Source organism: Cupressus sempervirens, chromosome 7 (assembly GCF_028749045.1).
Source record: "Cupressus sempervirens isolate cs-2001-9-10 chromosome 7, ASM2874904v1, whole genome shotgun sequence".
NCBI classification, from domain to species: domain Eukaryota; kingdom Viridiplantae; phylum Streptophyta; class Pinopsida; order Cupressales; family Cupressaceae; genus Cupressus; species Cupressus sempervirens.
The window spans coordinates 901554875-901568440 of record NC_143124.1 but is presented as its reverse complement, the minus strand read 5'-3'; the positions used below and the strand labels follow the sequence as shown (position 1 = coordinate 901568440).

The following is a 13566-nucleotide window of genomic DNA, read 5'->3' as shown; positions in this document are numbered from 1 at the left end:
ATAAACAACTACAAAATATAACCTAAATGACCGTCAACTAAGATTCTAAAATAACGAGCTAAAAATTGCAAGAGCCTAGGATACTAAAACTAGTCAAATACCCTCCCTTAGTGACCATTCTATCAACTACCCAACTGACATAACAAACTCTTCTTATCAAAATACATAGTAGGTTGACTCCTCTTCAAGATGCTTTGTGATAGGAACCTGCTACTAAGACTCTCCCTCATTCATTTATTGATCGGCCAACTACTTTTGTAGAGCTTTTGGGCATGAGCAAGCCTCCCACAATAGTGACATCTTCTTTTCTTCTTGGAACCTTCCTCAGATGTGTGTTGTCCTTTCTGATGAGTGGACACGACCTTGCCCTTATCCATGGCAATAAATGCTTGTTTTGTACTAACCATGCCATTGCTACTACCAAATTGTTATCTCTACCTAGCTTGTTGCAATTTTTTTATGGCAGAACTCATCAAATTTCAAATCAACATTAGTGGAGGTTATGTTGAGCGTCTTAATAATGTGTTCATAGAGGAGTGCTAAATGCTTCAGCTAATCATCACCATGTCCTCTTCCATCTTACCACCGACCTCCAATTGATTGCAAATATACTTGATCTGCATAAGATGCTTTTGTAGAGTCAATTTCTCATCCATCATAAGAGAAAATAATATGTCCTTCAAAAGGGGCGTTCGACTCCTGTCAAACTTCTCATAAAGACCCTTCAACTAATCCCAAATCTCTTCACTTGTCTTCCCCGATGGCACTTTTGGAAGCATCTCATCGGTGATAGATAATTTCAATAGCATAGACGCCCCTTGGTTATGCTCATCAAACTTGTCTTGTCTTTGCCCATCATTGTAGGGCAAGTAGTGGTACCCAGAACAGCCACATCTAAACACTAGTAATTGAAATTGAAAGCATCTTTTGCTTCCGAGTATTATAGTTCTTGTCATTGAAGTGTATGATGGTAAATGATGCCATCCCTCTCATTTTTCAATGAGGTCAATTTCTCACAAACTGAAACATCTGATTTTTCAGTAAAAAATAAGTTAAAAACCTTCACGAACAGCTGGCACATACTTAGAGGTATTGCATGGAAAATGAAAAAAAAAACCTTGGAAAAAACAAATTGATTTTCTCTAAATCATGCAAAAATCAAAAACCACAAATTTTACTGAAAACCCCAAAAAAAATCTGCAAACCCTAGGTAGCAAGAAAATTATCAGCAAAACTTCCAAGCAACAAAGAAACAGACTTCACACAAGTAGAACTATGGTTTTGATTAAACCCTAGATAAAGCAAAAATATTGCACAAGCAGAAAATCATCCAAAAAATTGCTACACAACTTTCATAGTACTCACGCAAAATTCGTCAATGCAGAATTTTTCATTAAAAATTTGGAAATTATAGCCAGGTAGAAGTGCAAAAAAAATTTAATGCCTCATCACCTGCTCTAATACCATGACAACCTAACAAACTGAATAATTGTATTAAACAAATACCCAAATATATAGAGTTTACAAAACCTTTTAACAAAAAAGAAAAAAGAGAAGTCATCTAAATATAGATGATTAAAAATAAACTAATTACGACAGCTGAAAAATAGAATCTAAATTGACCATTAACTAAGATTATAAAATAATGAGCTAAAAATAGCAAGAACCTAGAATATTAAAAATAGTCTAATAGTCAATGGGCCCTTGGTCTACCAATGAAGTTTAACGGATCTTAAAGAGCCCACAAGGGATCAAGTCTTGCTGAGTACGTGGCTCCAACATTGAAAATGGATAAGGCCAGGATCATGCCTTAGGCGAATTTGGCTGAATGGATACCCCTTAGTCCTTGGCTCTTAGCCAAAGAGGTTCAGCCATAAGGCTCATGCGCCCATATCAGGCAGCTACAAATATTTCGTAAAGTAGCTACAAATATCTCGTAGAGGACCTCCATCAAAAAAAAAAAGTCTAATATAAAAAGGCTAAATTACAAGAGTAAAGTGCACAAATTCCATAAGTAATTTCTTCCTTCAATTCTCTCCAACTTACCCCCAAATTTAATGCATTTGCAACAAAAATTCATTAAAATTTGTGGTTCAATGAGATTGCGAATAAAATGAGTGAAAATTTTGGCAAACTTGTTGATTTCCAATTTTCCAGTTAATCACAATATAACGAAGGATAAAAAATGGCAAAATTGATGATCTTGTATCTACTATCCTCACAACATTAAGAGTTGCTCTATCTTGGTTCCCACACCCGACTTCGCTTCTGCTACACTCACTACTGGACCTTCTTGATCTTATACAATCAATTCTCAGCTGACCCATAGTTGTGATCATTTGATCCCAAAATTGTTGTAGCATTTGTTGCTGGTGTTGGGCAAAGACTGTCAGAAAATTGTTGAGTTGATTATTCATATCTCAAGGTGGACTTTCTGCTCTTCTTTCTCCCACTGCTATTTCAATTGGGTTGCTTCCAACTCATTCCACTTGCTACCCAGACCTATTTCTTATGTTATATTCATGTCGTTCAAACCTTCTAGAGTGCATAAGAACCACAGCAAACTGGCATGCAACTGATTAGGAGTAGCATAAAATCATAATTTCTGACATGCAACTGATAAAACCCCGCAGCCTGGCAGAATTGGTGGCTCTGATACCACTGAAATTACCTTTCTAGCTATGCTTATGAGAAACAAATGAAAACTCTTTGGATATTTTCATGCAAACATTTGGGATTCTCTCTTACACACAATGTAAATTCTTAAATCGAAAAACTAAGGAAATAATGATTTACATTACCAGTTAATTCTGATTGCAGCAATTATAATTTGCTGATTTGATATTTCATGTTAAGCTTTTACATACCATGTTCAGACCACAATAAATTATAAAACTTTAACCTTTGACTGAATATCAATCTTCTTGCATGACCCAACCTGGTACAAATGGAGAATCTCAGTTCAGGCTATGAATTATGCAAACTATGAATCAATACCATGTGTCATGATTTTGTTCTAAATGTTCTTCTATACCATATTTCCTCTATGGCTGATCACGACAATTTCCAATGACTGCGCTGAAGCTAATTGACTGATTATTGAAGGTCAACCAGATTCATGGTCTTCTACAGTAGATACTACTATCTTAGGACATTTGCAGGCCTAGGCGCCATTAATAACTCCATAGATTAAAGAACTCAGCAGTTTCTTGGGGTTGCATCCAACCAGAATCTTTTCAAGGGTTTCATCTCGAAAAGCAGAGGTGTTTCTTACAGAGCAAAATCATAGCAAATATTGATTGATCATAATCCTCCTCCCAACCATTCAATCCCTCTTTATAAATCCACCCAAAGCATTGTCACAACCACATTGAACGAATCTAGTCAATGTATGCACATTCAATGAATCTAGTCAGCTTGTGCTCATTCAATGAATCTAGTCAACTTGTGCTCATAATTAATAAATGCCCACCATAAGAATTTGCCTAGGTTGAATGACCTGCAACTTAAAATGGCCACATTCGTGAATAAGTATACATGCACTAACTTAAAACTTTTTGGGCTCATTCTCTAATTATTTAATTATTCCTTCTTATTTATTTAATTTCTCTATAGCCGGGAAGGAGGTAAGCAAGAGAAATTCATCCTCATTTATTGACATATGCAAAGGGACATTACTGTCCTCCCAGGAATGTTGATCCTCTAGCAATCATAGGACAACCTGCAGCTCCACTCTGATATAAATGTCCAAATGCCACAAATCATGAAGCAACTCAATACGGTGCCCACGTGAGAATGCAGCCAACAAATTGATAAATGGATCCCACAGCACAATATGAACCATGTCGCACAAGGTGAAGTAGTAGTAGCTCATCAAGTCACCAAATTTGACCAAACATCTACTGTCCACAAGAAAACAAACCATCATCCCAAGTATCATTATCCAACTTCAAGCCATTTATAACATTTTCTGACTCTTCCCCACTAAGAACAATGACCATACATAATCCCCCATGAGTATCCATAAAATCAAATATCAAATGAAGGTGAATTTGTCTGCTGCCAGTGAATTGCCAGATTGTATACATCAATTAAATTTCATTGCTAAGCATGATGTAGCATCATGTGCCAAAGCTGCCATATCAAGAGCATAAGGAGATACATTACTGCTGTTATACTTGGGATAAGGCTGCATTATGAGCTACTATTACTTCACCTTACCATGTGGAGAAGGGGAATTCGTTGTCGGCTATAAGGCTGCATTTTTTTTTAAAATTCAAATTATTGTCTCGATTTGGTAATTCATATCTTCAGATAAAACATCATGTTTCCACTCTTCATAATAAATATAGGATGAGTGCTAATGTTTGGTGATATCTAGGTGGTCAAGGCTCGATTTTCTTGCACCTTCTTACAATTAAAATTCTCTCCCTACTTTGTTGTTTTATCATTTTTCATTCATTACTATCATGCAATATATTAAGTCAACACGCATTTTTTTAATAATTAAGCTTAAGTATTTTAATTTTGAAATATACAATTGAATAATAAATGTTGTCTGCAAAATCGACTGGTTGCAATTTTCTCTTCACCTGAGCAGAATTGGAGTACATGCTCCATCATCCACTTGAACAAACACAACTGTTTGGGACGAATTCGGGTTCAGGCAAATTTATTTTTCCCATTTGGGTTCGTGGGTGGGTTCGTGAGTATATATATATATATATATATATATATATATATAAATATGCATTACAGTCCAAATGAAGGACCCTGCCTGGACCCATGCGAACCCGGACCCAGATCCAGGCAGCAAGGTCTGAACCCGGTAACTAAGCACTTTAACCTTCATCTATAGTCACATAAGAAACCTGAAAAAGATGAGGTTGTGACAAAGAATTGGGATCTAGCCCATCAGCTTGCTATTCAGATGCTGTAATTGCACAGCTTGCCCAAGTCTCTATAGACGAGGCAGCTCTTGACTTGACAAGATGCAGCGAGAGTGGCAATCTAATGGATTGTAATTCAAATTATGTTGCACTAAATGTTGAACTTAATGTTTTTGATGAAGAAGCCAATGAATATTAAGTATCGATTATAATTCAAATTTGCATGTTGTAATGTCATTCTGAGTATTATCATTTTTGCAAATTATGCATACAATATAATGAGCTATTTGAAAATTCTATTTATTGGCCATTAAGGATTTATGAGTATCACTCTTCATATAGCTATAATTTATAATTTTGAAGTTTGAACACATACACACATATATAGTCGTACCAACACTTGTACCCAAGGGAAAAAAATTGTTATATTATCATACCTGCACCCATATCCCATACCCAAATTGGCAACCCAACTCAACATTGGAGATGCTAAAATTTTAAATAAGCATTGGTCATTCAAATGAAAAACACTTTACTTCCACAGTAACCATGTTACTCTTGATCCCAATAGAACAAAGAAAGTACAAAGAAGTAAATATGTAAAGGTACAAATTTCAACTACATGAAGCAAGCATTATCATCTACATATAATGCGAGCTAGGGTCCACTAGTTTAATTATTCATTGAATGCCAACTTGGAAAAATGAGGATCTATTGCAGCACAATAACTTTCATTTATAAACAGGTTAGTCAAACCACCTTAAAAGGTCAAATCGAGAAACTCTTAAAAATCATACCAAGTTTGAAACTGACAGAAGAGAAGCATCAAATATCTTGTTTCTAAGAATAAGTCAGTTAAACCATTTTTACAAGTCAAATTGAGATGCTCCTAAAATCATATTTTCTGATTTTGAGCAAGAAATGCAAGATACTTCAAGGAAGATATTTCTTAGAGCCGGACATGAAAAATTTACATACAAGAGAATACTGGAAATTACATTGATATTGATTGAAATTGTTGCTTGAACTTCAATAAAAGAAACAATGCTAAAAAAAACAGAAATTGGATTTGCTATGTTCAAGATTCTTTGCTAGTATATTAATGAATAAAAGAGTCTTGATAAATCTCACCAAATGCACCAATTTTCGAAGCAAGATTATCTCCAACAATCGGTTTCCAAATGCATATTGAAACCGAAAGCATCTACTTTCCTCCAGTGATACTACCTTTCAAAGTTTTTCACTTATAAACTAATTTTCTACTTGCAACAAGTCTTGCAATATTTCTGTGCCCTTTTGTGCAGGTTACAACATAGAAGAGTAGACTGCCTAATTATAGGCATTCATGGGTTCATCCATCTTCTAATGATACACAAGATGTGAAGTGCAAAAACCCAGATAGTGGATTGGTCAAAGTTGACTTTGATGGAACCTCTAGAGACAACCCAGGCTTATCTGGTGTTGGGTACATAGCTCGTGATTCGGATGGCGACATCATTGCCTTAGAATAAAAGCTCTAAGATGGCACCAATAATGATGCAGAGACAAAAGCAGCATACTGGCTGTAGAATTGGTGAGAAAGGTCATGGTGGATCAATTGCACCTCGAAGGTGACGCACAAATTGTAGTCAATGCCATTGCAAAGAGCAACACCCAAACATGGAAATTGAACAATTCAATTTGTGTTATGAGAAATGAACTCGAGAAATTTTTTAATTATGCATATTTAGACGGAAGGCAACCAAGTTGTCGGTTCCCTTTCCAAGTGGGCAGCAGTTTTCCCGCCAAGTAATTATGACTTAGTGTTTGAAACTTTTAGAGGACTATGCCTAGTGCATAAGGTGGTACATGGAATGCAGTGGCACCTGCACAGTACAAAAAAATTTATTGATAAATGCTCAAGGGAAGTAAAACAAGCAAAGGGTCCTCAAAGATGAAGCATTCTTGGAAGAAGTATGCCATGATTTATACTCTGCAAAAACAAGAAAACCAACTCATTCTCAAGCAGAGTATTGTTTGTGATTGATGTCTGCCGATCGAATGGAAGCCATCTTCAGCCTCCAGAAGAACAAACAGTGACTGGTATTCTGGGGGAGAATCACTAAGGACCGAATGAAATATATTTTCAACACAGACAATCCTTTTCTTTCTTCATGCTGGTGAGAATGTTCCTGGGCAATGGCCATTTGATGGCAAACTACAAATATTGAACCGACACTGTTGTGGCTTCCATGTTCCCCAATAGTTGTTTGGAGCTGGGTGAAAGAGAGGATATTCAGAAGGTGATGGAAGTTTGCATAAGAAGAGGAATGGTATCAACACCTTCATTGCCACTACAATACCGGGAAAAGGATTCAAAGTGAAGAGTGGGGACAAGATTGATGCTCCAGAGTTCACTCCACCACTGTGCCCATTTCTATTTTGGCGTGCCTCATCGGACAAGGAAGGTAGGTGAGTGAAGGCAGTTTTTGGGTGGGGCTTCATCAAGGACAATGACCATCAGTGGGAAGAAGCATTAAGCATGGGTACACCCAAGGAGAAGCTTCAAAAGCGGCAGATGAAATTCACCAAAGCCAACCAGTGGGAAGGACAAGATAAGGTAAAAGCCAAACCCACAAAAACTGAATGAAAACTCCGCTTTTTGTTTTTGTTTCTCTGCAAATTGAACAGTCTGACTAGAATTTTCGGTAATTTTTTTGACACCTCAATGGAAATTGGTATATGTAAACAATTCATATATGTGTATATGGTAAGGTAATCGGGGATGTAAATTGTGTACCTCAAGGGTAAATATTGTAGACAGATCTAAAGAATTGGTGGGGCTGTAAATTTTGTGTATGAGATGGTATATACAGCTTGAGCATCTCTAGATTCAGCCACATTTTTTTGTATCAGACGGCTTTCTTAAGAAATTAATACAAAACTATATTCTACCGATCAAAAAAAGGGAACTGTGAATGGAAATTAAAGATATGTGTTATGAATTTCATAACATCCCAATAACTGACAGTTGAAAGAACCTTGTACATCTTTTTGTTTTAATTTTTCTTGCCCTAATAGTGTACTAGTGAATACGTAACCAATGAAAGGCTATGAATAGTGGCATGGTTTTTGAAAATTCCGAGTAATTTAAAAATTTACAACCTTATATGGTAGGTTTTATTGCCAGCCTAGTAAGCTAAGATAATTTGAAGATTAATTGGACCCTTTAAGTTCTTCAATTATTTTGTACACCCAAAAGCACATAAGGAAGATTTTAAATTTGGGCCATGAAGCTTAGTTATTATCAAATATTTCAATTAAATCTTTTTAAATTAATTCACTTTCAACACATAGGTGTGCTGAAGCTAGTTGATTGTTTATTGGAAAATTATTTTCATTTGTAAGAGAGGATTATTTCCATTATTTATGTTCATATGCCTGCCATACAAATAGCTGGAAGATATGGAACCTTGGAACATCTCAGTTTTCTCTAAAAAGTATATTGGAAGCTCTCGGTTGCATGTGTGAATAAATGACAAGGAAAGTGGGTACCTTGCTGAAATTTTCAGTCCTGATATGAAGTTTCAGTAAAGGACCCACATCAACAAGTAACAGGTAAAAAGTTAAAAAATTCAATACATATAAAGGAAACAGACTTATGAGATGAAAATCGATATGTGTTGAAGAGGTAGAAGATAAAATTCTCACTCTGCTAGGTCACCCAACTGGCGCACAATGCCAACCAGGCCTGCCATTGCCACTCCTTCCAGTAAGGCCTGGGGTTCATCCTTACCAACTGATCTGTACAGCTCTGATTTTGCAAGACTGTATTCATTTCTAATTTCATACCTCACTAGCGGCATTGCTCCTTCTCCTTAGCTTCAAAATATGGCTACTCTGACTCCAGCATTCTCATCATAAACACATGCCAATTGGCAATAAGTGAAGCTCCCTACACAATGGAATTAACTTTATCAATTTTAATGTGTAGTAAGGAACAGACCAAGAATATGATATGTTCCAAGAAAATTTAACAAAACAAAATGCAAAGCTTGGTTTAATACCACAGACAAGGCAGCAAACAGGAGCTAAAAGTCCCTGTAAAACTAGAATTAATTTTACTAGTTTATATGTGTAGTAGTGCACAGACCAAGAATATATAATGCTCCAGTAAATTTACAAACAAGTTGCAAAACAAAATGGTTTGATACCAGAAAACAAACCAAGGCAACAAGAGCTCTACTCAATAACAGCAATCCTGTCCCTCAAATTGGCAGGCAAAGTTCAGGTTAGCATGGTCGTGAATAAATACCTGGTAAACACACCAAATAATTGAAATGGGACAATTCGCAGAAGTCCAGCATAACACCATATATCACTCAGCGGCCAAGATGACCCTCTCCAAGGCATTTTATGGGCTTTAGTCCCCATCCCCGATGGATCAGTAATAAAAAATGAGGAGGTTCATAAAAGCAAAAATGTTACATGAAGACATTTGACATAGATAACCACATCAAGTTAAATTGTTGCAATTTGGCAGCGCACTGGTAACACTTCCTATCACTCAACAAATAAGGTGACATTCTTCAGGCATTATATCGCACCAAATCTCCATAATCCTGGGAACAATTTTTAAAAACATTATGTTCCGGAATCCTGAAGCAAGAAGGTTGCATCACAACATACAAAGAAGTGAAATGGTTGCAATTAGCAGAATACTGATACAAACTGCATATCACTCAGCTGCAAAGGTGGCTTCTTCAACGCATTGTTTGGGTGTGAATCTCTATCACCCAAGGATCATTAATCAAATATCACAACATCCATAAAGAAAGAAGGTTACATGAGGACAAATGTCATCCGTAAACTAATCAGGTTAAATGGTTGCAATTTAGCAGAGAACTGGTATAAGACTTCCTACCAATCCCAAATTTCTGTTACCCGAGGACCAGTCTTCAAACAATGAAAACATTAAATATTCATCCAGCGAAAAGGTTGCATGAGAACATGGGCAAACAAAGTAAGTGAAATGGTCCAGTGCAGAATACTGATATAAAACTGCATAAGCTCAACCGCCAAGGCACACCTTTCGACACATTGCATAGATATGAACGTCCACAACCCAAGGCCCAGTCACCGAAAACCTTAAAGCTCCCGGGCATCATCCAAAGGTAGAAAGATATATTTGCCAAGCTATAAGAACAATTCAGGAATTTCTATAACTTTGGTGGCACAGCAGACAGACTAGCCCACAGTTAAACCTCAATTTGAAATTGGATACGGGGCTCTTGCTATATTAGCAAACTCCCGATCATATAGGTGAAAAGTTACGTTGCAAACATAGAAGTAAGCAATGTGGACTGTAAGGTGCGACAATTCGTTTAACAAATGACCACCATTCTTATATGTAGTAGAAGAATTCACTGGCTTGTTGGCATTGCATTCAATCTGGGTGGGAAGGTTTGCAGTAGCACACACAGGGGTAACCAGTATGATGTGAGGTCAGTGAACCTCCCTAGTGACCGACGTTCCGACTATGTGGTGTTAAGAAGCAGGACCTTACGCATCACCAAGTCCAAATCAAAATCATGATGTGCTTACTTGAGTGTACTGGAACAGTAACGCTTTCGAATTGTCTTCTCACCACAGCAAGAGCCAACGAAACTAATTTTCATAATTCCAGATCTAAAATCACATGCTCACGGAAAGACGCTGCAATTGTTCATCTACGTAAACCAATTGACAATGCTACAGATGTTGAACCCTAATACCATTACCAAAACCCTACGCCTCTCATGTCAAATGCCTCACAGAAAACCCTGTAATTCACCAACTAAGCTACTAATCCAATTAACCAACTCGTTAGCTAAACAGGTAGAAATTCACAAACCCTTTTAAAAGAAGCAAGTTCAAATCCCAACACCAAAAATCTTGAGCGAACTATAAAACAAACAAAACAAAATTAATTATTCAAAAAGAAAAGACAGCTCAGCTCACCGGCAAACATGTCGCATTGTTTCAGGCAAGCCAGTCATGAATTTCCACGAATCTCACCATTTAGCTCAAACTCTCTCCACAAAACCAGAAAACGGATGACCCAATTTTATCCGAGCAATCCCAATAAACAAGAAATCCAATTCGACTTGAATTTGCACAAACCCCGGTGTTCAACTTGATCTGCAGATCTTAATCTGCTTCAGTCTCCCAAACTAAACTTGTCCTTAAATCTTTTGAGCTCATTCCGAAAAATTAAAAGAAAAGCAACGCGTTAAAGAAGCTTGATAACTAGGATTTTCTTGTTCAAGGAACATGATTTAATCCCACCAGAAAAATTGTAGTCACAGAAAAGTCATGTGTTTTTTCAAGCCTCAATTTGAACAGCTATTTTACTTTTCAATTAAAAAATCATAAATCATTTTTTAAATACTGTGCTTGTAAATTTTATTTATTTATTCGTTTTGCAAAGCAAGTAAGAATTATTATGACGGGTCGATGAAGCTGCCTGCATATTTGTTGGTCGGTGTGTTTTGTTGCCGGACGTTTGGCTGTGGAGGGCCCAAAATTTCAAGTCGTATATTACCTAAAAACAGTTTTGTATACTTTTGTTTTATGGCTAAATGTAAACTAGTACGTATAATTAGCTTGCAGATGATTAATATGCTTTTCAGGAGTAGTTATTTATTTATGAACATGGAAGAGTTAGACATTATATTCAATTTAAGGCTGCATTTATTTTAGATGTCTCTGTAGTTTGACTGCCATTCTTTGAATATTGAGAGGTCATAATCAATGTAAGGGGATAAATCTCTATAATTTAATTCTGGGTCATTAAATTAAGGTTATATTTATAATCAATCTGAATGTGTTTCCCTTTGGAGGGTACATAGTTATAAAGAGTATATTTGGCACATCAAATACTTCAATTTGAATGGACTTTTGGATCTAAATTAAAATCTTAATTAATTAGCCTATCTATCATTAGATTCGATCATAAAAATATCATATCATAAACCATTACTTACATTCTTAAAGTGTATTTTCCATTAAATCTTTTTCAATCTCTATTTAGATCCATCTATTACATCTTCCTTAACATCACTTTCTCTTGCAATACAATTTCTAACACTACTACTTCTGGGCCCTTGCACATTAAATATGCATAATACGTGTCAATTAATAATATTTAAGATGTTCTCGCTACATCAATGAGTTCTCATTTAATAAATTTTTAGTTATTATTACTTATGTTGTTCTCCGATGTAGAAGCATCTTAGACCTACAAACAATCTAAAATCAATTAAGTTTGCCAAATTTCCATAGTTCATCATCAGTATGATGTTATGATGGATCACAGAGTGTAATCTAAAAATGTTGATGCTAAAAAACACTCACACAATCAAATCCAGAAGCAAAATTACATATACAAATGGATTGTGGAAACTTGACAATATCGATTGTAATCACTTTCTGAATTCAACTATGTAAATAAAAGAATTGCATTGACATTTCTAGTCACACATTGTGAACCATCATAGCTATATAGTTTGACTACCATTTTTAGTTGAATGCATCGACATAGTTATGTAGTTTGATTGCCATTTTTTGAATATTGAGAGGTCATAATCATAATCAATTTAAGGGTATAAATCTCTATAATTTAATTTTGGGTCATTGAATGTCAAGGTTATATTTATAATCAATTTGAATGCATTTCTTTTGAGAACACATAGTTATGGAGAGCATATTTTGCACATCAAATATTTCAATTTGAATGGATTATTGTATCTAGATACAAGTCTTAATTTATTAGTCCATCTATCATGAGATTATATCATAAAAAGATCATATCATAAAGCATTACTTACACTCTTAAAGTGTATTTTTCATACTATCTTCCCGTCTATATTTGGATCTATCTATTACTCTTCAACATTACTTTCTCTTGCAACAAAATTTATAAGATTATTACTTATGGGTTCGTGCACATTAAGGTTGTTTACTAATAGGTGTCCATTAATAATCTTTAAGGTGTTCTCCTTTGGTTAACAATGAATTAGCATTTGATTCATTTTTAACTATTATTAGTTATACGATGTAGAAGTATCTTAGACCTACAAACAATCTAAAATCAATTAAATCTACCAAATTTGCACAATTCATATTAATGATTGTAATCACTTTCTAGATTAAACTATGTAAGAATTTTTACATCAACTAATCTAGTCACACTTTGTGAACCATCATCAATATGAGATAGAACAATTGATGCAGAGAAAATAATTATGTTATGTTTGTTTAGGTTTTGCAAGTTTTCATTCCTAGTGTTATCATCGTATGCTTGTCTGAAACATCAAACATATACTTAAGGTAGTGATTAATAGTATAAACACAATGCTGCCCATTCATGGGTGTATTGAGGTTAATCCAATCTTGAAAGGGGAGAAAGCGTTATGAATACCTCCAGAGGAGGGATGGGTTAAAATTAACTTTGATGGGGCAACAAGGGGTAACCCAAGTGTATTAGGGTGTGGATGTGTGGCAAGAGATCATAAAGGCAACATAATTGTGCTTACAACCAAATGATTACCAGATGGTACAAATAATACTGTAGAATGTTTTGTTGCCAAGGAAGCTTTGGGTTAGGAGAAAAAATTGGATGTCAATGTATACATTTGGAAGGAGACTCAAAAATCAT

At 35.5% G+C, this 13566-nt stretch overlaps 1 protein-coding gene across 6 annotated transcripts in view; it reads right to left on the bottom strand.

Moving 5' to 3' along the window:
- Window positions 1–11212, bottom strand: part of LOC149550411 (uncharacterized) — a 78974-nt gene extending 67762 nt beyond the window's left edge. For all 6 annotated transcript variants that reach the window (XM_089793427.1, XM_089793428.1, XM_089793429.1 and 3 more), the window contains exons 1-2: window positions 10869–11212; window positions 8580–8823 (exon numbers count right to left, since the gene is read on the bottom strand). In XM_089793427.1, the coding sequence (XP_089649553.1) occupies window positions 8580–8734 (155 nt within the window). In that variant the 5' untranslated portion in view covers window positions 8735–8823; window positions 10869–11212. The remainder of the gene's footprint in view (window positions 1–8579; window positions 8824–10868) is intronic.
- Window positions 11213–13566: the final 2354 nt, after the last annotated feature.